Source organism: Manacus vitellinus, unplaced genomic scaffold (genome assembly GCF_001715985.3).
Source record: "Manacus vitellinus isolate BGI_N305 unplaced genomic scaffold, ASM171598v3 scaffold_12_pilon, whole genome shotgun sequence".
Classification (NCBI taxonomy): domain Eukaryota; kingdom Metazoa; phylum Chordata; class Aves; order Passeriformes; family Pipridae; genus Manacus; species Manacus vitellinus.
Window position 1 is genome coordinate 6908880 of NW_021938949.1, and position 26639 is coordinate 6935518.

The 26639-nt window shown below is 41.5% G+C and overlaps 1 protein-coding gene across 1 annotated transcript in view; it reads right to left on the reverse strand.

The window, feature by feature from the left end:
* Positions 1–26639, reverse strand: part of SDK1 (sidekick cell adhesion molecule 1) — a 388490-nt gene that overhangs the window by 111247 nt on the left and 250604 nt on the right. The window contains exons 9-16 of the mRNA XM_018067288.2: positions 24146–24340; positions 22803–22919; positions 22382–22549; positions 20747–20849; positions 19600–19776; positions 10988–11124; positions 4138–4285; positions 3170–3310 (exon numbers count right to left, since the gene is read on the reverse strand). Of these exons, the coding sequence (XP_017922777.1) occupies positions 3170–3310; positions 4138–4285; positions 10988–11124; positions 19600–19776; positions 20747–20849; positions 22382–22549; positions 22803–22919; positions 24146–24340 (1186 nt within the window). The remainder of the gene's footprint in view (positions 1–3169; positions 3311–4137; positions 4286–10987; positions 11125–19599; positions 19777–20746; positions 20850–22381; positions 22550–22802; positions 22920–24145; positions 24341–26639) is intronic.

Genomic DNA, 26639 nt, shown 5'->3' on the forward strand with positions numbered 1-26639 from the left:
GATGTGATTTTTATCAGAGTGCTGCTGTAAATCAGCTTGAGAAATGTTTTTTTTCTTCTCCTCTGAAATCTGAAAAGGAAAAGCTCAGAGGGCTCTGACCTTCTGGAATCACAGGCATTGGCATCTCTGGCTTCCACCAGGATTTACCTCACAGAATGCTTAAAATAAGGATGGAATACAGTTGAGACTGAGGGGTTGGGTAAGCACTGGAGTCCCAGAAGAAGGGCTGTGCCAAATACAGATACATGGTAAATATCCTGACAAACTTTCTGCTCAGACATGAGAAACTGAAACACTGAATATATTTTCCCATGTACAAACTGTATTCCAGAAAACAAAGCCCCTTTGATGTGTCTCTTCAGGCCAAGAAACCACAGAGAAGAACTAAATTACAGAAAACAAACAAACCTTGCAAATCTGTGAATGTGAATAATACTGTTTGTTTCCCTTCCTTTCAGAAAGTGGTACAGTGGATGCTTACAATATGCTAATTCACGAAAAAATCAGAAAACCAGAGGCCAAATAAGGGACACAAGACATTACTATTCCATGAAAGAGACAAATATGGAAACATTTGTATTTTTATTCACCACACAACTTTGATGTACTCTTAGTCACCCTTTGCTTCACTGCAATCTATTGACACAGAACAATTTCAGTGATGTCTTACAGTCAGACTTTAAATTCATCTAGGTTAAATTGGTGCAGTTTATGACTAGACAACTTCATGTATTTCGGCACAGATTTTTGTTCCAAAGTCTTCCTATAGAGAGATCAGTTCTCAGTCACTGACAACACCTCTATTTTCTTCTGAGGAGCTCCTTGCCTGACCATATTTTAGCACATTTAATATCAGTAATGCTACACTGCTGTTATTCCATTTATGAAATACAAATGGAAATAAATATCAGCCCTCAGCTGAGTTTACTGAACGTCTTGATCTTCCTCTGCTCTGTGCAATATCCCCCTTTCTCTCTCTCTTGCCTCGTGTGCAGGGTTTACGCTCCCTGGCAAGGTCAGTTCTTAGTGCAGCAATGTTTTGTCTCATACCTAGCAGACAAGGCGTGGAGTGCTCCTGTGATTTAATCTGTTATGCTGTTAGCATGGCAGACCTCTAAATGCAATAGTGGCGGTGAGAAAAAGGGCAGAGGAAGGAGGCCAGTTCAGAAATGTCATGTCTTCACGATTTTTCTCACCATGGAGTTTGATGTACACTCCATATGACTTGTGCAGTGCACCTTCACTTTTAAAGATCAGGTGTTCCATCAATTTAGTATCTCGCATGTCTTGAGCTTTGGGTCTCTGGGATGCCTGGTGCTTTTCATTCTGCTACAGCCTAATCCTACAGAAACCAGTGCACAAAGGCTTTCCTTCGGTGCATATCACTGTGACCACACAATTCGACTTGGAAGGACTGCCTGGTTTATTACCTGGGACAGTTGTGCTTTTATGTGATAATCTTAAATTCCTGTTGAATAAATGGTTTCTCTGCTCTGTAGTAAAGACAAAGCATGCAGACATCAAAAATGTTCACAATTTGAGCATAATGAATATGATCACTATTAAAATGGAAAGAGATGTTATGGCAAGGACAGGGATCAATTACGCTGATAGATGATGGAGAAAATACTAAAGTTAAACATTACTGAAAATGCTCTATGGAGAAAACAGCACAGATTGCCAGAAGTAGGAGGCTGTAGGATTGCTTTTTAAAGGACTTAATGCTGAGACTGGGAAAGACTCACTGGGAATATCTAAGGAAGTGATCCTACTGGTGAAGAGACCAGTTTGAAGCAAAGAACATCTGTACCCTCTGCAAATGGGTACCCAAGGCTCAGGACAAGGTTCTATCCATAGGGAGAACCTAAAACACCTTTCCCCACCTGTCAGTGATGTCTGGCACAGCTTCCAAACTGAGTCCAGCTCTAAAAACTTGCACAAACAGGCACTTGTACAAGTGGCTCACCAGTGTTAATGGGCCTGTGCAGGTGACAGGGAGATTAACAGACTTCAACTCTGCCTGCAGAGAGAAGGAACTTTCCAGCACAATTTTGGGAGCTCACCAATGCTCTTAACATAACAAAAGCCTTTCCATCCATGCCAGCAAAAGTAGGAGCACAGCATGAACAGGATGTTGGCATTTAAACTGGAGCATTTAGTTATCTTTTACAGTTCTGGAGGACACTGTATTAAAAATGTCAGCAGCCTGCCCACAGGAGGCTGCAACCATCACTTGGAAATATGTCAGTGGCTGGGAGTTTCCCACAAAAACTCTAATTTAGATAATGCCTCCCTCACTAGAGGTGTGGCCCTAGCTGGCTGCTGCCACTACAGGATATGTAGGATGCCAAATGAGCAGTAAACTGTAGTTGAATTGGGTAGGAGTGAATACTGAGTCCCAAAAAATTACAGAAGGGAAATGCTCTGCAAAGAGTCACAGTGTAGCAACACCCTTTCCAACACAACCAGTCCTGTGCAAGCAGAAAGACTGGATGTATTCAGGATTCCCAGTTACCTACCTGAATGTGTTTCACATTAATAAACAGCAATGGGGCTGAAAGAATCTTACTCAACTGGCTGATTTTCAAAACCAAATCAAGGTCTGCCATGAAGCATCTGACCTGTCATTCCCTCTCTCCATTTTGTTTGGCACAAAACTGAAGTTTATTGATTCTTTTGTTGCTCCTCTGTAGGGCAGGAGCCCTGTTGTGTCTTTGATAAATTTAATTAACCTTTCGAGCAGGAAGCTGAGATTCTAATAAGCAAATATACATCTGCATAGGCTGCACTGTACCAGCTTCCCACATGAACACTTCTAGTACTCGGTGCTTCAATTCCCTTTGAATATGGAAAAAAGCTATCTGGATGCTGTGAGTCTCCACAGGGAGCTGGTCCACTCAGGCAGTGCATTTGGAGCAGCTAAGGGAGCTCCCAGCTCACTGACTCTCTAGTACAGACAGGCCAGAATTTAAAGTGCCTTCACCCTTGTGACCCCTCTCTCATATTTAACAAACCAAGGCTGCCACAGCATTTGCAAATAATAACTAATGCATTTAATGAGACAAATTTTTAGAGACAGTTTTTATTACACTCTTAAGTCGCACCGTTTGAATTCCCTCGTGCACACTCGGACCAGTCTCTGGACTTTCCAGGTTAGGAAAGCACTTACCTTAGGATGTACCCATGAAGAACTCCATTATGCTCACTCTCAGGAGGAGGCTGCCACTGCACCATAATAGACTGATTGGTTCGTCCACTGGCCACTATGTTTTTTGGTGGGGCACTGGGGGGCTCCTCTGGTAACATCAACCTGAGTACAAAAGAATGTGATGGACATGAGTGTTGAAATAAATTAGAAATAATACTTCTACTTCCTGTATCCAGCCCAAGTGAACTAGTTTCTTTTATCACAGCCTGATGACTAGCAAGAAATATAACACTGATCAAACTGCTGAAGACATGCATGAAATAGTTACAACAAATCAACATAATGGGAAATCAGTTAAGCAAGCAACAAGACAGACAGCTGAGGTAACCCTATTCTCTCTGAATCACCCAGGCTGCTACAACTCTTTAAAAAGATTACAAGCCTGAATGAGTAAGAGCTCAGGTCCAGTGTCTGTGACTTCTTCCAAATTGTTTCTTTCAGCTCTTTCAATATTTTTCATATCAAACTCCTACATTTTGAAAAAGCCATTTAGAGTTCAGCTGTTCTGCAATTCAAGCTCGCAGCAAGCCTTGGTTCACAGAAGAAGGGGGATGCATTTGAAACTAAGTCTGATGAAGCCATCCTTCTATGTCACCTCTGGGTGAGTTCCAGAAGTGACATTGTGATGACAGGGTGGATGCTGTACTCCTGCCCGGGCTAACTGCTGGGGCTTAGCACAAGAGCAAAAAATTATTTCCAAGATCCTGCTCAACTGGAAGCACGAGGACACCTCTTCCATCATGTGCTGATCTCCTGCATGACCTCACTGCCATCATCACCAATCACTCCTGGCTCCAGGGGCCTGGGTAATGCCAACTGCCCCACTCCCCAAAGATATTTGATCCATTCATTCACAACCAGAGCTTTTTTCCTCCCAATAACTGTAGGTTACTGTGCCTTTGGCACACAAATATTGATTGTTACTGTACCTGCTGGTCTCAGTGCTGTACTGGCCCTTTCCCACCTGGTTGACTGCACACACCCTGAACTGGTAGGTCCGGGCTGGGGTGAGTCCACTCACGGTGACACTGGTCATCTTGGGGTCAAGGTTGGAGAGGTGAACCTTCCAGGGAGAGTCTGTTGGAATAATTAACATGTGAAATAATAATAATAAAAAAAAAAAGATGGAAGTGCTTGTCAAAAGCCCTGAAGAAGCGAGAAAAAGCCTCTGACTGCTCAGAGCTCTTGAGCTTGTTTTCATCAGAGGAACTTTGGGAAGAAGTTTCTTTTCAGCAGAAGGAACCTTCCTGTCAGCCCACACGGTTATGCAGATTGCACATTTGTCTAGTGGAAAGTGATGCTGCACATGTCATGGCATAATAAATAAAAACTATATTCATTAACATTTTAATAAAAGAGGAAACAAGCATGATAAAGACAGATGGGCTGTGTATTTCACAACCCATCTGTTTGGCAGGCCATCACACCACCACACCCATGAGTGGCTCTGGTGGAAGGACTCTAATGAAATTCATGGTCGGTTTGGAATATCTTCCTCCCCAGCTTGCAAGCAGGTGTAGGAGCGTGACTCTCTGTGCCAAATCAGCCTTTTGCTGTAAGACCTGAGAAAGCTTCTGCTGTGGATTCTACATGTCTGAATCTTTTTTTTTTTTCCTAGTGATACAATTCAGCATTGAGTCTAATTGTCCTAGGAAAATTCCCTGGTAGAAACAGCCCTGGCAGTGCTATAAAACCCTGGTTGTCAGTTCTACACCGAGCTCCTCTGATGCCCAAATTACATTTTCAAGTTTTCAAAGAGGTCAGAAATTAAACATGTTGAAAATCAAATATTCTGACTTCTTTTCTCCACAGTCTGGTGACACAAATTCTCCCTGAAGTCATGGCTGAAATAGTGAGGGAGAGGTGACATTTGGTCTGTGTTGCAACACCACAGCAATGGAATCAGCCAATTTAAAGATTTGTTCAGTTTTTAAATAATACCAGCTGTTTTCATGCTCCCTGCTCAAAATTGCTAACACTTCTGGAAATTGCTGAGGAGCTAGCTGTAGATTTTGGCACTGTTATCTGTGCACGTTGCTCATCAGAAGTGCATCGTGGCTCCTGGCAGGTCACCTCAACGTCTGCTTGAAAATGAAGATGAGATGTCCCAAATGTGGAAGGCTGCTAAAATTCACACCAAGGCAGAAACCACTAATTTAGCGTTTTTCTGGCAGATTCCTTAGCAAGTTTAAGCCCTCCAGGGTATGATGCCATTTGGGCTATAAACACTGCATCTTTGAGTTACTCCAAATGTATTTATTCCAGTAACGGCTTTGCCAGAACAAAGTCTTTTTTAGCAGGAAAACTGACACAGCAGAATACTGGGAATGCTGGAGAGGGACATTTGCACAGCAGTCAAGTTCTGTCCTTGCCAGTTGTTGATTTAGTAACAGTCACTTTGGCTGCAAGATCTTGATGCCAATTTATCTTAGTTGAACATTGAATTTTTCTTAGAGTACACTTAGAGGAACACACCTGTGCTATCCAGAAAAGCACTGCTTTGGAGTTTTTTTTGCATCCTAGTTCCTTCTGAATTTTCTCAAACTTCCTCCCTTAAGACTTCACAACCAACCTTGTTAAAGCCAGAGTGCACAATAACAAATCAAGGTAAGCTGAAGTTAAGGTATGGCTGACCTAGTCCGTTGCCTGAAGCAGCTTCCTGAGGAAAATGGAAGAGCAGACAGCAACAGGAGAGTGAAACACCCTTGTATGAGCTACTTGGGCAGTGGTCCGTTTCCTAAAGCATTTCATTTGTTTACTGCTAGTGTAAACACCACCTGAGAGTGCTTAACCCAAGCAGCTCAATGTAGTGAGCAGTTTGATTCAACAACAGGCCCTATTAATCTCCTCAGCACCTTGGGGCTTTGCTCTGTTTATATGCTGCATCTGTAGAATACTTTATTAATTCTTTTTCCTCTCCTGGTGGAAGATAAAAGATCTGGCAGGAAGAGAGATTAAACTGAAAACTAATATAAACGAAGCCTATTCATCTCCTGGGCGCTCTGACTCGTAAAGGAGGGTAGTTTGGGGAGCATTTGCTCACTCACAGAGCAGTGGATACAGTGAGTGTGCAGAGTATCTTTAAAATTTAAATGTCCTTTTTTTTTTTGACAATCAATAAACAAAACACTTCAAAAAGCTCATCTCCCTCTTTAGCCACGCAACAACAAACCCCAGAATTGTGCAGCAGCTCGTTTTACTGGAGAGAAGAACAGTTCTGACACTGGAAACATGCCATAAAATTTTCAACACCAACTCTCCTCTCCTCCAGGGATGGCTGTCACTCACCTGTCCCAGGAAGCCTGGAGAAGCTCCATGGTGACAAAAGACTTGCCAGGTCAAACTATTAAATAAGCCTCTGTTAGAGTGAACAGGCTGTGCTAATCCTTCATTTAACTTAAGCTTCCCAGAATGTACTCTGGGCTCTGCTTGCTCGTCCCCTGTAATTGCTACTGTCTGAACAACTTCCATGTTTAGCTGTCTTAGGGATATTGGGTATTTTGAATTAACTCTGATTGCCTCTGCAAGTTCATTTATTGGAAATGAAGAATCTCACAGGCCGCTCTCTAGTTTACAATGTCATGGTGGGGTTTTAGAAATTACTTTTGATCTGTCAAAAATTTTTGGATGTGCTTGTGATGCATTCAGTAACTCTGGTTTACTGGTTGAGAGGTGTTGCTTCTGTATTTCCCCATCCACCTTTCAGTTCATGCATTAATTGCAAATTCCTCAAAAATCATTTCTAATTTGATATTACAGTTTAGATCTACTGCAGAAAGCTGATTTTTGCAGGTTTGGAGCACATTTCCATCTCTTTCCATCTCCAGGGGGTTTTGCATAGATGGGTAGTATTGGAATTTGCTGTACTGCTGGAGTTCACTAAATCCATCTTTCAAACCTTCATAACAAAATGATATTGCAAAAAATCCACATAAAAGCTAGGTGGTTCATCCTTTGTTTGGTAGGACTTAAACAAGGACTACCAGTGGCCTGAGAAAAAGTATCTTAACATTATCCTGTTTAGATGTGAGTCACAATTGTAACAAACAGTTTTACTTTGATTTTTGCAATGGTTTATCAATGTTTTAAGTTTTTGCCACTTGAATATTCCTACCAAATTTGGGATGACAGTTCATAGGTTTTAAGTTAAGCACGTACAGATGCTTTTCACAGGAGCTTTTATTATCTCCTCATTGGCACAATGTGATGAATCTGAGTTATATCATTACATCACACAGCACAGATATCCCAGAATACAATAAAACAAAAATGGGCTTTTATCTTAATTGTACTCAGCAGAATTCTTTAAGCCTTAATTCATTTCTTCAGTTAAAAGCCTATTCAGAATATTTTTTGATTAATTCCTTAAGTCTAAACCTCCTTGGAATAAAATTAAGCATATCCCCTTCTAACACCATGAAGAGACTTCATTGGAATTCCTGGGTATAATCGCAACAGGGGCTAAACAGGTCATGAAACATCCAAAATTATATTAGTGCAAATGACAGCAATGCATGGTACTATTTATTTGAAAATCCTATTTCAAATCAAGGTTCACATTCTTGGCTCTGTGTGGGCAGGAATACTTAATGACTGTGTTTCCCTGGAACTGTGTTTTTCAAATTAGATTATAAATTTGCCCCCAAATGTTTAAGGCCATATGTCTCAAGTCACCCACAGACACAGTCTACTGTGAATACTTGTAATTTGAGAATTATTGCATTGTGCCAAATACATTCATTTTAAAAATTAGGTGGCTAGAGTCGTTCATATTTCCAGCAATTTATGTGCACGATCTGCCACTGTTTTTTCCCTCTAATTAAAATAAGGTTTTTATATCTCTTTACTGAATTGATATTAATGAAAAGGAGTTCTAATCCATGCCAGGTGGAGTGACACGCCTCTCTCTAATGCAGCTGGTAATTAAACCCCTGAAATTCATACTCATTATTTTGAACCCTCTTCAGCTATTTCTCTGCAACAGATATTGTTATTGTGTATTCATTTATGGTACGTGCTTCAAAACCTACAATGGATCCTAAAGCTATTAGAAAATTATCCGAAGCAAAACAGCTAAAAAAAAAAAAAAGGGAACAAAACAGGGCTATGTTTTGGCACCTGTGACTGCAAAGCAAACCCCGCATATTCAAACTCCACAGAACTAACAACAAAGTCTTCTGTGCAGATTTGCTAACTGGAAAATAAATCATAATTCTGATGTCCCTCCCTACCCTTCACACGTGTGAAAGCCAAGGGGGATTGGGATGTGAAGCACATTGTGTTTTGTGCTGCTGTGACAGTGACAGAGCTCCCGACGCCGGCGCAGGAGCTCATGGAGGGTGTTCGCTGCCTCCCCGACAGTCGCTCTTTCTGCAGCACAAAACCCAAAAGGAAATTGTCTTTGAAAAGCAAAGAGAGCTCCTGCACAGTCCTATCAGGCCAAACTATACCCACACAAGATCAAACGTCAGCTTCGTTCACAAACAGCGCTTGGGAAGGGTGGGAACAAAGGGAAGGTGGTGGTTTCCAGAGGCGTAGGAGGTCTGGAGAAACTAAATATTAACCACGCCCCACTGAGATCAAAATAACTCTGAAAAACAAACTTCAGGAAAATAAAAACTAAACCAAGACAGTGACAATATGCAGACGTTACAGTCAGCTTTCCAAACCAGAGTCACTGATGATGTTGTGCTATTCTGTTGGCAACCGTAAAGCTGAGCAAGAATATATGAAATGAGAGAGCACAGCAAGAGTGGAACATTCAAGGGAATATTCAAGTCCTACTTCTGTGGGTAGCCATTTGGACACTGCACATATAAGCAAAGTAAATAAAGACAAAAATTTAAAGGACAGCAAGACCTAGAGTATATCTGGGAGTTAAGATGCTCAATTCACAGCAAACCCAGTGTGTGGCTGGCTTTTGCAGCTGCAAGCTGCTGAAGTACATATACCTGGGATTTGGGATAATGAGACCCTCTCAGTGGCAGATTGCAATGCCATCAGCCAAAATTATTTTATCTATCGTGGAGTGAGCAATGGTTCACAGCATCCTGTGGAGTTCTGAGGGATTGTCTGCACCATTTCCGAAGAATTACTGTTGATTTTTGCTGAGCCTTTGACAAATTTCAGTGAATTAATTATAAAATTATAAAACGACAGCACATTTACCCCGTTGCTATACAACTGCAAGGCATCCTTGCTAGAAAGGGACTTGAAAGGTCTTCAAACTTCCCCATGACACAAGATGGATGATGGAACGAGATGACCTTTAAGGTCCCTTCCGACTCAAGCAATTCCATGATTCTCCTGGCACTGAGTGAACTGCACCTCTTCTTTTAGGGGCTCTCCCCAGCCAATGCAGCCCACTGCAGGACCCAGGTTCACATGTATTGCCAGCTCTGTGCTGTGTCTGTGTAAATACAGCCCTAGGACCTCCCAGACTGGGACTTCTTTGGCTTGTCATTGTCAAAGCCACTGGAAAACAAGAAACACAAGGATGTTTCATCCTTGGGTGAAAGAATAGGGAAGGAAAAGCAGAAAGGTAGTTACTTGCCTGTAGTCAATAGTAAGAAAGCAGAGAAGAGTGAAAAGGAAGGTCGTGATAAAAAGGTAGAGGGGGAATGCAGGACACTGGTTTTGCTTAATCATTCATTACAGAAAGATCAGGAGTCTTTGCCTGAACAGAACTATTTTAAGGACAGCAGTTCCAGGCATGACTTTGGATTTCTACTTGGATTAGAAACCTGCACTTTGCTTAACAGTTGTCAAGATCATCAGTTCTGGGACCTCCACATCTGAAAAGTTATGCACTTCAGCCTGCAAAGCAAAAGGGTTGTATGTGATCTGAAACCCAAGTTTCCTCTCAGGCTCTCTGTGTGGCAAAACAAACTGCTGCTCTCTAGATAATCAGAAATCAGGAGTGCTTCACGTTCAGCTATGCAGTGACTAATTTCCACATGTCAGAAAAAGTGATGCTCTTAATTTTTTCATCAGGAATCAATTGTTCAGCTTGGATTTCCAGCTCCTAGGGTGATAGAGATTAGAAAGTATTGCCAAGGTGACCGATTTCCATATAACCTCATCTTTCCATCAACTCCTAAGGAGGCATCAGCAATGTCCCTGAATAACCTTGCAAACTGAGAGCCACGGAGGCCCAGGCACAGAGCATGATAAATCTGGAAGAAGTGGCAATTCACAATGGTCAGGTTTGTAACCCAAGAAGATACCTGGATATCTCACTCAAGCATCCTCAACCACCCACCTAAAAGAACAACGTAAAATGATAATCTAGGGAAAGCAGAGAAAATATATGAGCCCATATACAGGTAAGACAGTAGCTCCTACTGAAATCCAAGTTTTTTTCCTTTGACAGACCACCAGTTCCTTGTATTATCACCCTGCCTGCAACTTTGAGGTGAAATTGGGGCTCTGAATGCATCAAGATATCTAAGAAATTGGAGAAAAAGACAACAATGGGAAGAAACAGATTACTGTTGGTTTACAGCACTGAGGAGTGAGCTGTTGTGCCTCAAGTCTGGCTGGCAACACTGGAGGTGGAACTAAGCCTTTCCTGTGTAACAATTTCACCATCTCAGGCTTCTTTGTTGTCTGATTCTTTCAGTGTGCAAACAGCTGAGTTTAAAAACCCAGAGTTTCCCCTTTGTGCGTGATGTCTCTCATTTAGCAAACTACAACAGCATTTTGTTAGCAGCTCTGGTAAAAGGTGTGTCTGAACAATTAAGAACAACGTGAGGTTGAAATATATCTGACTTTACTTACTGTTCTCAGAGAGCTCGACCACATAGTAGAGCACAGGGCTGTTGCCATCAAAGGGGCGCACCCAGGAGAGCATCACGCTCCGGCTGTGGGAGGAATTCAGAGTGGCCAGAAGATTCTGAGGGGAATGAGGCAGCTCACTGTCAAGGAAAAGAGAAAGGGAGGGAAAAAAAAAAAGCACAGAAAAATTAATCTACATTTCATTCAGCTATACAGTCTTACAGGCAGTGAAAGGCAGACGACACCAGCCTTGTACGATGATAGATATAAAACCACCAGCAGCTATTGTACAATTAAATAAATGAAAGACATCTCTGAGTTCTTCACAATTTTATCCTCTTTGGGGGGAAAAAAATAATTTATGCTGAAAGTCCCAAGGCTGATGCTTAGAACAGCTAATGGAAATGTTGCTAAATGTGGAAAAAAGCCAATTTTCATACGGTTTGTGACTGAGCAACTTGGTCAATAAATTTCCTCTCTCACTTTTTCTCCCTTCTTACAATGATGTCCCAGCAATGTGACAGCCATAATACATATAAACAGTAAAACACATGGGAGATATGATTTAACATGGAATTTTTCATACTCAAGGAAGCAGAAGACATTGACACTATCCACACAGAGCTACTAATCAAAATTACCATATGTATTCCTAGGCTACAGAACAGCTTGATTTACTTGCGGATTCAGGCTTATCCTGTCATGGGTAGAATCCTTCCTTCCTATAATAAGGGTTTTTTTGGGAGCACCCAACCAGAAAATGTAGCAAAAATGCCTGCAGAAACCCCATGGAAATACCAAATGAAACATTAAAAAACAAAAATAAAACAGCAGCTCAATTAAAATGTGTAATTTCTCCACATAAAGGAAATTTGTGGAAAAACATTTCATTTGTACCCATTGGCTGGAAGTGGGAGGCTGCACAGTGCAGTGAGAACACTAAATTCTGCTGCAACCCTTCGATGCTGATGTGTTTTAAGAGATAAAAGCCCTTCAGCATTATACTTGAGCATGATTTCTGCTCCTTATCATCCTGTTCCTAAGGAGGACAAGGATCTCATAGTGAAGGAAAAGCAAGGAGGGACAGTTTTTACCCATTCAACCTTCCCTCCTCACCGGGAAAGCTGAGGGTGACCCTTCCACAGTTCCTGGCCAGGGCAGAAAGCCACAAGGGTACTTCACAGGCTTAATTTAAAAACACAGTAATTCCTGGGTGTAATGTATCATGTACTGAAGGCTCACAGTTATTTAAAAACCACAAACTCCTCAGCCACTCACAAAAGTAAATACAGGCTCTGGCTTTAGGCCAGAACAATAAATATGTCCTGGATTTCGGCTTCTACGGGAAGATTGAGGAACATATGGAGAGCCAGACAATAGCTTTATTATTTTTCTGTTAAAACTGCGAATGCTTTTGTTTACGTGTTTCTGAGGGAGACACACTGTGGAGTTAGCACCCAAAAAAATAAAGATCGCTGGGAGAGCCAAGGAGTGGTAAGAAAAACACAGAGCTAATGAGGCAACGCAAGTAGAAGGCACTTCCCTGCCCACCTCTCTCCAGGCTAGAAGGGTTGATGCTTCCTAAGGCTAAACCCGAGACTTAAAGTCTTGTCTCGTCTCATTTGACTTTAAATGCATAACGAAATTAGCAGCAGGGCGACCCCAGGCTCTTTCTGTAGTAAACATGGAATGACACCTCAGGGTGTGATTCAGATCTTAACTTCATTAAATCACTTGCTTGAGATGCCTTGATCGTGAGGAGTTTGGGCTGATTGAGCTCTCCCTTAGATCTGGGCACGCACTGACAGCTCAGACAGGGCCACTTTTGGGTTGGGCCCCAAGGAAGCAGATTTTGAACACAGCACTGTAAAATTTTGGATGAGTTAAGTTTAGGGATGAAGGGGACCTGGAAACAAAGCAGAAGGGCAGCTGGTCTGAGAGAGAATGGCAGAGAAAGGCTGTCATTGAAAAGTGTGGAGAGGGAGTGTAAGATACGGCCATTTACCCAGGGACTACAGGAGTGTGCTACTTAATTTTGAATGAAACATTAAATTATAATAAACATTAAACCTCTGCTACAATTTATCATTATGTCCTAAGCAAGCTGGTTGGAAAAGTTTTTGTGATTAAGCTGGCAAAGATAATTACTGAAGGAAAGAGTGAAACGTCTTGTTGCTACATGGTTCACTGAAGTCCCAGTCCCCATGTTATTTATCAACACTCCCTGTGGGGAAGAGCTCAGAGATGGGTCATGGTTTCAGCTCCTTCTGGAAGATGATGGTCACAGAAGTAGCAATGTAGGAATAGCTGAGGGGGAGCTCACAGCAAACTTATCCCCATGTAGCTGCTTTTCTGGGAAGTAAAAAAGCACTCCTGGTACATATTAAGGATATTTTCAGGATGTGCATTTACTAATCTTGATCTCCCATACATTAGAAGGGCTCAATCAACAGCTCACTTGAAGACAGAGGCTACAAGACTTAAAGCTGAGCCTCTTTTTCTTAATGTACAAGTCTCAGAAGACTTTTGAAGAACAGTGGACATTCCCTCTTTCCTGTTTTTCTTTTAACACACAAACCGAGTTTAAACATGGGGTTTTGTTTACTCAGGATTTGGGTTTAGTTGATTATTCTGTTCGATTGACAATGATAATCAGTCAGCAGGGTGAAGGAAACAAGCACTTTCTGTTCAGAGATTGAGCAGCATGAGCTGCAGCCATACAGGACACCTTCTCACTGATACCATAGTCTTTAGCCATGTGTCCACACCAACCAGCAACAGATGGTGCTTACAGATTTAAGTCCCTCAAGGCAGACAGAACAAGTGCTTAAGACACACACCTGGGCAGAAATAAATATTTAAAACTACAACGACATTTCGGCACAGAAGTGTACTTCTCTCTTTGTAGTATACAAAAGCAGAGATTAATAAGTGGTAATTTCTACTATAGCAAGCACTTACACTTTGTCTCCTTCTCATTTTCTACCACATACTGTGTGGAAGGGATGATAAATGAGACCTGTACCACCATATGAATATTCACGTTCCCCAAAGAGATCATTGCTTCTATTTTTCCTTTAAGAGAATTACTTTCCCTTGCTGCTATAACATCCAAGAAATTATTGCAGGGAATGCTAATTTCAACCCCTTTTCAGGATGAGAAGGACCTCAGACTAGAACTGCTCACCTTCTTATGCACCACGAAAGCGGATGAGGTTTAGTACAATAACACCCAGGGCACTCAACACCCCTTGACCAGACACTGGCAGTGTAATTCTAGCATTATTATCTTTCTTTTGTTCACTGAAGCCCCAAATAGGAAATATATGAAAGTTTTTCAATACAGAATATTGGAAGACCTCACTCCTCTAATGCTGAAGAGTTGTATGGAGGCAAGTTTTCCATAACTTACTTTGTATGATAGAAAAATATGTCCATGGACACTTTAAAAATCTGTAATTGATAGATAAGCCCAGGGTTAATGGCATTGCCACCAAGGTGACCTGAGGGGACTCTGACAAAGCAATTAAAATAGTAGATTTGCAAGAAAAGAACACGAAGTCGTTGTGACAATCTAGGAGAGAAATATTAGCCCATTGCAAATGATACATGTTCAAAACAGAAACCCTAATGTTTTGAGTCAGCTCATCACTGCCAGAGGGCAGCTGAAAAATTCACTCAGCAAACACACAGAGCGTTTTATAAAATTAGCTAAAAGCAGACTATTTGCTGAGGAAAATAAACCAGACATGGTTTGGAGAGACTTCTGAGAAAAATGGTCCAACAGCAGGTAATTAGAGAGACTGTGACTGAAGAGGGGATTACTAAAAAGGCACAGGAGATTAAACAAGTTTTCTTGTCAGTTTATGAAAAGCCCTGCTCCTATTTCAGAAATGATTTCCTAAATCAGGTCCACCACGAGGGTTCTGCTCAGGAGCAGGTGGTTCATCTGCTCCGGCCGATAACGCGGCGAGAAGCCGAGGCAGGAGGGCTGACAGAGCTCTCAGCCCTGATGGCTCCGCTCATAAAAGTTCATAATGTTTTAAATTAAGAAACGTGTCGACTCTTGCTCGGGTCTCTCCAGTTTCCCTTGCAAAAGAATCCTCTCCAATTTCTAAACACAGGAAGGACTCTTTCAAGGCAGCCCCGAGTCTTGAGGTTTTTTGTCTCTCGTAGGTCTATAAAGGGGCAAATTTCTGAAATTAAAGAGTTGCCAAGTTCCAGAGCACTCAGATTTATTTCCCATTTTATTTTGTTGGTCACCAACAGGGTTTTGAATTTTATGCTTTCTTTTTGCTGAAAACACCTACATTTCTGCTATACCTTCAATGACAAACAGACACAATGGCATTTATTTCTGAGTGCATTTCTGGGTGATATTTCTCTTTTGAGTATCAAGTGCATTTAGACTCAGCAGTGAACCTTGCTTCTTGGATGACATCTCAATAGAGAGCTTGGAAAAATAAATAGAAGCTTTCTTTCCAGTGAGGAAGGAATAATATATTTTCAAGTTTGACATTCTTCCTGCTTTCACTCCCTGCAGAAAGGAGAAGAGGTGGGCTATTGGAACTGAGGGATATGGGATCCAGATGAAGATACATTTGTAATGGGATGTCATTTTGATCTCTTACTCTGTGTTGGTCATACTGATTTTAATTTTAGTAATCAAACTATTTTTTATGGGATATATCAGGAAGAAATTGGAAGAAGCAGCAATTATAAATACTCTAGTAAAAAGGGCATCAAAATTCATGTATGGATGGTTGACAAAGGCAATACTATGCATTCTTGGCAACCCACTGGGGTTTATTATAAGTGGTTAGCTCCCCTCTCCTGCTTTTGAAGAAGACAGAACAATAATAGTTCTTTCTCTGATGAAAGGGAACTGAAAGAAGATGAACTTGCTGCCAGGAATAAATTGTCTATTTTTGTATTACATTGTCCTTCCCATATTTTTGCATAGAAAAAGAGCCTAAAAGGTTTTACTATATGTTGTGACATAACAGAGGCTTGTAGAGGGCTTTGATTTTCCAACAATGCAGCATTACCATACTTTTCAGTCACATTCATACAACAAAGAGATTCTTTAGCATGGGCTGCAGACGGGCTGATATTGAGCAGTGGGTATCATCAGGCACAGATAGTGGTAATTCTGCATATTTTATATATACTGAGAATCCTCAGGATACTTTGAGCTGGAATCAGCACAGTTTCCCATCAGGTGAGTGATACATTGTGATAACTCAGCTTATGCAGCTTTAGGAACGAGTCTTTTTTCCTCTATATGTATTTCAAGGGGGTATTTACAGGACTATAAAAGTAAGTTTAAATGAAGCTGGGATGTTTCATAACATGCAATTATTTTCAGGATCAAATCCTATGACTTGGAGGGATGCAAGAGAGGCAGAAGCTCACCACCAAAAGACCTGCAAATGTTTCTGTATATGCAGCTGAGAAACTCTGGTAGGAGAAAAAAAAAAGTAAGTACAAAATTAAAATCTATCTCTTGTAGAAGAGAAACATCACTCGCAAATGTTTTACCTCGTGCAAATCAAATCAAGTGATGTACATGAAGAATAAACACATTTAGAGGGAAGACAAATGAATAGAGTATCTTGACTAGCAATTAGTTTCTGTGCCCAAGTACCATCAGTGCAAAATTGATGAGCAAGGTAACCTTTGGCTGCACTTTTGCAAGTTCTTCATTAGTTTTCTGGCTTTTCTTTTCAAATATTTTATTTCTTCTTTCCTGCTGAGAAAAATGATCCATCCTGGTTGCACCACCAATGTGTATATGCTGTGCTATCAGTGTAGGTTCTTGCAGCCAGGAACACTGCCTTTCTCCCCAAGCCTGTCTTTCAACAAGGGAAGACAAAAGAAGAAAGCTTTCTTTCCTTCTTTTCACAGATTAGAAAACCAGTCCACTCAGAGATTAAATAACTGAAGGTCGCCCTGAAGGTCAATGGTTTTGAATTGAATCAGTTTGAACAGAAATCAGTAACAAACTTATTTGTGCCTTTGGAAATTCCTCTTGACGTGCACAGAGGTAGAGGAGGAACGTGTTCGTTCCTGGGGGAAAAAAGGTGGAGAGACAATTGGAGTTGTCAGACGAGGCAAGGTAGGGTATGATATTATCCACTGGTGACTGCTCCAGCCTGTAATTGGTTGAGAGGCCTCCTTTGAACATTTGTCTGACATTAGTGCTACTCAAGGCACTGAAGTGTAAGTGCTCATCGATGGGAATGTACATGCCCTGTTTGTTAATGTTCTGCACAAGAGAATTATCCGGGAGAATAGGGAATGTTATAGATCTGTCATTCGTATACAAGCTGGAATTCAATTTCGGCTTTACTTCAGACATTTTCTTTCCACATATTTTCTTCTTCATTTCACTCCTGTTGTATCATGTATCTCTCCTTCTCACAGATCTGTGCTGCTGAGCCAAATGATAATGATGAAAGCAGCAAAGAAATGCAATATTCTTTGGCAGTATTGCACTACCTGCAGCACTGCTTTGAAATGAAATGTCACAATTCAAGGTATTATTGAGTGACTTATCAGTTACTCAAGTCCTCTAAAAGAGTGGGTCTGATAGATTTCTTTAACTCCTCCAGGAAAAACAGGTAATGGCTGATCAGCAACAGAACATCACAGGAAGCAGAGATACAGGATTAAGAGCCAGTCCCAGTGCATGGAGAGCCACCCAGAACAACTGGAACAGCTGGGGTGCCTCAGCAATGCACACAAGATGTGCCTCTCCCAGCCAACTTCTAGCCCAGATTTTATGGACCATAAAAAGGCTCCTCACCAGTCAAGAGGGAACTGCAAGTAAACACATCTGCTTTGCTGCACAGGGCATCTTTTGCTATCAAGGATTAAAAAACCATCACCCCGCTGAAGTGTTTAGCACATATTTATGGCTTTGCTTCAAAACCCAGGTTTTACCATTCTTTTCAGTCTTTACTCCGTAATTTTCTGCTCTCCATTCAAAACGCGCCTCAGAGAAGAGCGAGCGTGGTTCTGTGGCAGCGATATATTTTGAATTGTCTCGTGCTCTTGGATGCAAACCAGCAGTGAAACGCACTCCGGGAGGAGAGCTGAGGAGCGCTTAATTAGAAAAAGAATGTATGACCGCTCTCTGAAAATGGGCATCTGATGTAGCCTTGGCACTGTCAGAATAATGCTGTATCAAACAGCCCTCTGCATAGCAAATCTCAGGGGTGAACTCATTACGCTGCCAACTGCACAAGTTGCCGTCTTCTCAGAGACGTCAGGCATGACCAGCAGAAACGGACGCGATTTTAGTTCAATTAAAGCACGCGGCACTACTCAAGCAAATGAATAAATAAATAAATGTCTACATAAAACATCACCTTCTCTTTCATTTGATCTGCTCCACACACGTACCAAAACCACAGCTGTTGCTTTTAGTGATAAAAATAAAACGGAAGTGCACTTCACCCCAGTGGGATGACAGAAATAGAAAATATGGAACCCTGTAATGACATTTTTATAATCCTTTTCCAGAATTGAACGGCACTTTAAGCATCTCCTTGTTTTTATTCTTAAAGATCCGTAGAAATAAAGAGTCATACATAAATATTTTTTTTTTCCCCGGAAAAATGATGTATCAAAAGAATGCAAGAGTAAGCAATGCCTGTCCAGGGACCAGCTATTCTGATAAATGTTTAACAGAGAAAAAACACTAAAAAGAAGGAAACATTTTCTTGTTTTCAAACCTTGGCATCACAGCACAGCACCTGGGTTTTATGGGAAAGTCCTATAGCATGGGATGATAGAAGGATCCAGGTTTGAAAGGACCTCAGGAGGTCTCTGGTCCAAACTTGTGCTCAAAGCAGGGTCAGCCATCAGATCAGACCAGTTTATTAAGTCAAAACTGGAGACAGTATTCCAGACGTAGACTAATAAATGTCAAACAGGAAGAGGGACTCATGTCCCTCAATCTGCTCTGCCTGTGTAAGCACAGCCCAGGATGTTCACAGCCTGCTCTGTGCCCACAGGTCCACAGCTGAATCATGTTCAGCTGCTGCCTACCAAGATCCCCAGGTTCTTTCCAGCAGAACTGCTACCAGGGGATCAGTGCCCAGACTGTGTTCCTGCAAAAGGTTATTCCTCCCCAGATGCAGACATTGCATTTGTCCACGCTGAATTTTGTAAGGTTCTTCCGGGACCATTTCTCAATCTAATTAATTCCTTCTCAATGGTGGCCCTACCCTTGAATGTATCAACTCTCCCCCATCCATTTTGTGCCACCTACACACTCTACAGTCCCCTGTGGTTGTCCACTTGTACTATCTACAGGTGGACCACCACCTCTCAATCTTTACCCCCTGAGCTCACTCACACCAGCTGGAAATGCAGATGTAGTGATTCAGAGAGATGCAGTTGGAGTAACTTCCAAGGCTCCAGCTGTGTGGAAGCCCAAGCAGCATGGCAGCATGCAAAGGGCAGGACATTTAGAGGTAATTTAATTAGAAATGAACCAGGCTTAATTTCCCCTAAAAAAGTCCAAACTGTCCAGAGTACCCAGAATTAAATGCTAGAAAAATACATCTGAAATCAAGTGTAGAGTTTATCTAAGATGGAATACTCACATCACTTCTAGTCGAGCCATTCTGGAGTCGTTTCCTCCAGAAGAAATGACCTCACAGGTATAATCTCCAATGTCACCTGACCACGTCTGGCTGATGAGGAGGGTTCCATCTTTCTCCACTGTGATCCTGGAACTGCTGGATGGATTTATTACAACACTGTCCTTCTTCCAAAGATACCTGAGTATTACAATGTTTCAGTTATTGATTACTCATAAGAATGTCAAAATAGATTTATCTGAACTCTGCTATAAGGTATCAGCTTCTGTCATCACGTGTTAAAGAGGACAGGTCCCTACAGTTACTTCAAGAGCAGTGCCTCTTACAAATTTAAGTTTCAGATCAAGTGATCAGAAAGAGAAAAGTAATTCCAACCAAGATATTCTATATTTTACAAACAATATTATATATATTTTACATGGAAAAGGTGAAATATTCAAATACGTCCAAGTTCATAAGCCCATCACACACCAGCGTTTCCCAGGGATGTGTATAACCCATGGTTTCACAATTACCTATCTCTACACAAAATTTTTATGCCTGTATTTCTCTTTCTGAAGTTCTTTCTGCAGTTCACCCTCTGAGCACCCTCCAACCTCTCCCTTGCAGTTGCTTTCAGACTACATAAATGTTCATGGTAAATTGATTTTAAGATTCTGAGCTTCCTCTAAATGGTCTAGTATGAATTTTAAAGTTCATACAAATTTTGCTTTCCTTTATACAGTTAAAGCAGAATATAAGCCCAAGTTACTGATGTGTTTCCAAAAACATGGGCATCTCTTGTGTGGCTTTTATGCACCCCAGAGTAAACACTTCTGAAATCCTATTCCTTCTCTTTGGCTTTTACTCTCATTAAGTATCGGCTTCTGACAAGTTGGTTTTATTGATAGTGTATTAACCTTGACAGTAAAATCATGGAAGGCTATATTGAAGTCATGAAGTGGAACATAGCTCATTGTAAATAATACATAAGGCTGAAATGGAAGATGGGATTTATATGATTAATGATACAGTGTACAACCTTATAATGCAGTAATCAGGGGTCTGCTGCGAAAATCTGGGGTCCCGAAACTTTTCACCTAATGCTATTCACACAGATTACAAAATTAAGCTGGGATAAACCACACAAACAGGGAGTGACACCACCAACCTGATTGAAATTCTGGGATCGTGAGTGGCCTCGCAGTGCAGGGTGGCTGTGGTTCCTTTGATCACGGTGCTGTCCTCGGGAGGGCGGACGATGGAGGTGCGATCTGAAAGCAGCACAAGCCACGGCTCAGGTGAAACTGCGGCATTTTGACTTGGATATTCACTCAGAGAGCGGCCACCGAGCTTTTGTCATTCAAAGCAAGCTCTTCAAGCCTCTGCTGTGAAGGCTCCCCCTCCCTCTAAAGTCACTGTGGCAAGGAGAGGTGACACACTGTGGGGTGCAGAGAGACAGAGCAGCAGAGGGCACGAGCACGAGCCCAGGGTGGTGAGAGCAGAAGAAGCTAAAGCTGTGTGAACTCTCACTTGGCTGGGGGCAACTCCCTAAAGTCATATGGCAACAAGCATGTTTGTGGTGTATTATGAAGGAATCTGAGCATGCAAAGAGTCAGGAAACGAGTCACACTGTTTGGAGCAGGGAAAACACAAACAAAACCAAAGAAAACTTGCCCAGAGAAGAATGCACTAGAAAAAGACCAAGAATGAGAAACTTAAGTGGCACCCTACGATCTCATCAAATCCAGGACAGAGGTTAAAGGAGGAGGAGCTTCTAATAGACAAATTTTTCACATAATAAAGGTATGTTGTTTACTCAAACATTTCAGAACATCTTTATTCAGGCCCCTCCTGGAGCCCCAGAACACAATAATTGCTGTAACTACAGCAACGGGATCCAGTGTGGAAGATCTCTATTATGTGTAACACGCAGGAGCAGCAGCAGATAGTATCAGTTGAGGCAGGGAGACAACCAGGATGAGTATGGAAGATATGTGGATAATGTTAATCAGTCCCAAATCCCTGCAGAGATAATCAGCATGAGACACCTCATACATGCACAAGAAGGAATCATCAGCAAAATCAAAAGCTGACTCTTACAGCATGGAATTTTTAGCATTATTCCTGATGTACCTATGCATGACTTCTGGTTTTATGATGGTGCTGTTGCCACACAAACATTAGGTTATATTCACTTTTCTTTCCCTCCTCTGAAGCAGTACAATGACTAGGAACTATCTTAGTACATAAAAGAATCATAGCTTTGAGAATAAATAGGAAGGATCTCCTTTACTTGATCCATACACCTGGATATTATTCAGTTTACAGCATCCTGATATCCATATTGTCAACTCCATAACTGTCAAAACAAAAATGGCCATATGACACAAGTATATTACAGTTACTACTAGTAATGTTTTCAGGTATTCCCAAGTTCAAGAGGAAAAATGTGGCTGATTCAGCTTGCAGTTTGGGGATTAACAAATGCTAAATATGCACCACACAGTTAAAAGGTCTGACTTCCAATGCAAGACACCAAAGCAAAACCTGAGTAAAACTGTGTGATTGAAGCTCTATTTAAATACACCTCCTTTCACAAAATAGAGATTTATATGCATAATTTTACAAACAAAAAGGGTATTTGTGATGGGATTCTTAAAATAGATACATTATTCCCATTAAATCATACAAGTATCTCTATTAACGAGAAAAGCATAATTACTTATGAAAATTTCCTGAGCATACAACAAAAACTGATTAATACTTGATTAAAGTTAGACTTTAAACAAAGCATTATCCTTACTCCACACTGTCAGCATCACAAAAGCATTCAGAGCTCCTTCAGAGTTGACTGCACAGCAAGTATAATTGCCAGCATCCTGGAGGAAAACGGGTGTTATCTGGAGCCCTCCAGATTCAAGAAGAACGAAGCGAGGAATCTGAACTGAGCCACTGGCTAAGATCTGCTTCCCTGAAACACAGGAGGGAGAAGCAGCATGATTAGTGTCACGTAGGCTCAGGGATTAAGCTCTGCAATTCCAGTTCTTCCAACAAACTGTTCCAGCCTGCCCAGGCCACCGGTTCACGGCAGCCCCACAGCAAACCCACTGCTCATGGTGCCACAGGAAGGAAGAAAGAGGCACTAAATGGATCTACAGAACCTCAGTAATAGCAATGGACAGAAAAACGTGGATTACAGCTTTGCCACAAGTTAATAATGTTACCTTTCTTCCATGAGATGGCAGGTCTTGGAGCCCCTGATACTTCACAGGTCAGCACTGCAGTCATGCCCTCCGTGACTGTGGTATCCTCTGGAGGCTGGATAAATGCTGGTTTAATGTCTAGAATCAAAAGTTCAAAAAACTCAGTGCATCAGCTCTCAGAAAGATCCTTTACCTATTATCACGGACTACTTTACATCCACTTTTATAGAGCTGATCATGGAGAAGGACATGACAATAAGACATGAAAACCTTTCAGCAGTGACTGTAACCTTTCCTTATTCATCTCCTAGGAATTGTCTAATCCTGTTTATTACCTACATGGAAAATAAAAATCTATCAGTGCCTGTACCTGTACAAGTCAGATGGGTTACAGAAGATGGAAGATAAAGCTCAAAATGAGTGTTTGGGGGGAGGTTGAGAAATCTAGATAAACAAAACTATTTTCCTTCATCTTCATAATAGAATTCTTTAGGATGAAAAGCAACTTGAGAAAGGCATTAACTTTGAAACTTAAATGTCAGCCAAAAGAATTTAGAACCTGAGTCTTATCCAAGACACTTTCCAAGTTTCTTTCTCTCTTACATTTTCCCCCAGTTACATTTTATTACAGTTTTTTTCCTCTAGTTTCCTAGATATATATTGAACTGGGGCTGATCTATTTTCTGGGGCCAGTAGGAATTCTGATCAGTATGTGCAAACTGCTCTTGGGCTAAAAATCAGTTTCCTGAAGAGAAGTTTAATATTACAAAAATGACTGTTAATAATCACCTTTAAAAGAGACTACTAGGATTCGTAATTCTCCCATAGAGAAGCGTGCACTTCATCAACAAAACCATTTATTCAGACTTTTTGGCCAAAAAAAGACATCTAACTTGAGCTTTCTTTCTTTCCCTCTGCTAAATGCAGTAGTAGACAAAGGCAAATAAAATAATAACATGCACAATCATGAAGCAGCAGCTGAAGTTCAGAACAGAATTACATGAGAGTAGAAATAATTACTGAAGTATAAAGAAAAGATGAAGTTATTTCAGAATTAACACTTCCTTCACTTCCTTTTTCTTTTTTTTTTTTTTCCTTTCACTAAGATCCCTTGCTGTGTGAAATAGGAGTGTTCCCCTCAAGCCCCTAATATCATGGAGAGTTTTCCCACAACCTTCAGCAGATGGTTTTGAGGCCACAGGGGCATTTTGGGGTTCCCTACAGCTGGGGCAGCTACGCTGGATAGAAAATCAAGCTTCTGTGGGTTGAATTAAAGCGGCACAGAGTGGTGGAGAATCTGGTGGATGCAGAGTCACCTACACAAATGACAGCTCATGGATCTCGTATCACAGCTCCTTACTCACTGGTCACATCCAGGTAGGTGTATGTCTGGATCTCCCCAGCTTTGTTACTGGCAAAGCACTGGAAGATTCCAGCATCCTGAGGGCGCAGGGAGTGGATCCTCAGTCCACCACTCAGCAGCACTTTGTAACGGGGGTTTTCCAGCTTGCTGAGGGGAACAGAGTCCTTGTACCACACCAGGGTGGGAATGGGAACACCTATAAAGAAAAATAAAATAATAACTTCACTCTTAGTCTGTGCAAAACATTTTTTAGGTAGTCAAAACACTCAGCACTGTTATGGTCATATCCCTCTTTTCCCATCTTTCTACACCAATTATTTATACTTTTCCAAGCTGCTTGAGATAAATTGAGGCTGCATCTCACATCATCAATGGTAATAACACACTGCAGAACACGAGGGAATAAAACCAGCAAACACTGGAGGGGGAATGTTGAGAAAACATGTTATCAAATTACTTTCTTCACCCAATCATATTTCATGCTACCACAAAATAAGATTTAGAGCAATTTCATGTTGAAAGCCAGAATCATGCTACTTAAACAGCAGCAGTGTGGCAAGTCTGTAAGACCGTTCCATCCCAAATAAGATTCCTCTGTGCTCCTGTAGCTAAGATGTCAAAACACAAAGGAAATGGCAAATTACAAATGAAAAATGAAGTGTTCACATGGCTGTATTTGAGTCCCAATTTAGGAGCTTAGTTTGAGCTGATGTACATACAACATGTTGCCAACAGTGAGATAGCTTTAAATTATGACTATTTTTATTCAGTCTCAAGCTTCACCTGTTATTTGAAAAATGCAGGCATAAAGAGACACAAAAATCCTACCCCAGATATAACACAATTGCATTTATTCCTGTTGTCTTTCATGTGTATGTTCCACAAACCCTGACAGTTATTTCACACATATTTTTGTGGCATCGTATCCCCATCAGCTGGGGTGAAGTGGCTGTAAACTCAGTATATACAAATAGTGTAGGATTCTCTTTTCCTTAGGAAATGTCAGAGGCCTAGAACAATCTTACACAAATGTTCCCATCCCACTCCTCATATCAGACAATGTTTCATCTTTACCTCCCAGAAATCCCTAATGGATCAAGAGCTGAGGGTCCAATGCAGGGATCTGAAGTGAGGCAGGTATTTTATTATGTGATTAGCTAATCATTAAAGTTGGAAAAGACCTTCAAGATCGAGTCCAATCTTTGACCAAACACCACTGGGTCAACTAAACCAGGGCACTGAGTGCCACATCCAGGCATTTCTTCAACACCTCCAGGGATGGGGACTCCCCGGGCAGCCCCTTCCAATGCTTGACAACCCCTTCCATGAAGAAATTCTTCCTGATGTCCAGCTTGAACCTCCCCTGGTTCAGCTTGAGCCTGTTTCCTCTTGTTCTATCACAAGTTCCCCAGAAGAGCCTGACCCCCACCTGGTTCCACTCTCCTGTCAGGGAGTTGCAGAGAGCGAGAAGGTCCCTCCTGAGCCTCCTTTTCTCCAGGCTGAGCCCCCCCAGCTCCCTCAGCTGCTCCTGGTGCTCCAGACCCTTCCCCAGCTCCATTGCCCTTCTCTGAACATGCTCCAGCCCCTCAATGTCCTTCCTGAATTGAGGGCCCCAGAACTGGGCACAGAACTCAAGGTGTGACCTCACCAGTGCCAAGTACAGGCGGACAATCACTGCCCTGCTGGTCCCACTATTGCTGATACAGCCCAGGATGCCACTGGCCTTCTTGGCCACCTGGGCACACGCTGGCTCATAATCACAGGAACACAAGGGTATCAGGCTGATTTAAGAAAGCTCAGCCCCAAAGGTGGCATTTTTATAATCAGTAGCTATTTTGGAAAACATATCACTTAAAATCTCAGAGCTCCACATTCCCTTGCAATAAGGTTGGACTTAAATTCATGGGCAAGAGAAAAGCAGGGTGTCACCGAAGCGTGGAGGATGGGATGTCACTGATGAATTGAGCATCTGCAGACAATGAATTTCACTGCAATGCTGGCAGTCACTTGATGTTCTGAGAGCTAAAGTGCTATGAGAAGATCTATATAATCATCATTATAATTTTAAAACTCCCAGAGTTAAATACTACTGTATTATACTTCCATTCATATCTTCTCTCGATGTACTTATTCCCTTTATACAGACAAAAGCTGTATTAACTCCTGGAAAGGATGTACAAACAATGCATAGAATGATTGAAAAACAACATCCAATTGCTGCTGTTACTTTTATAAACACGTATCATTTACTTCAATCACCTGTGATGCTTTTGTTCTGCTGATAAAGTAAAATGTACTCATAATCTTGCAGGTAATCATCTCAGGAAGAAACCCACTATGTAGAGTGCATTGTCTGATGGAGAATAGACAGAGTGTAGTAGCTTGCAATAGGCATAATTTAAATTTCATACAACAGCCCATATACAGAATTAGCGTAAATTTCAACGTTCAGAAATCTCGGTGAGAGTGTTATTCATCTCCTGAAAATCCTCCTG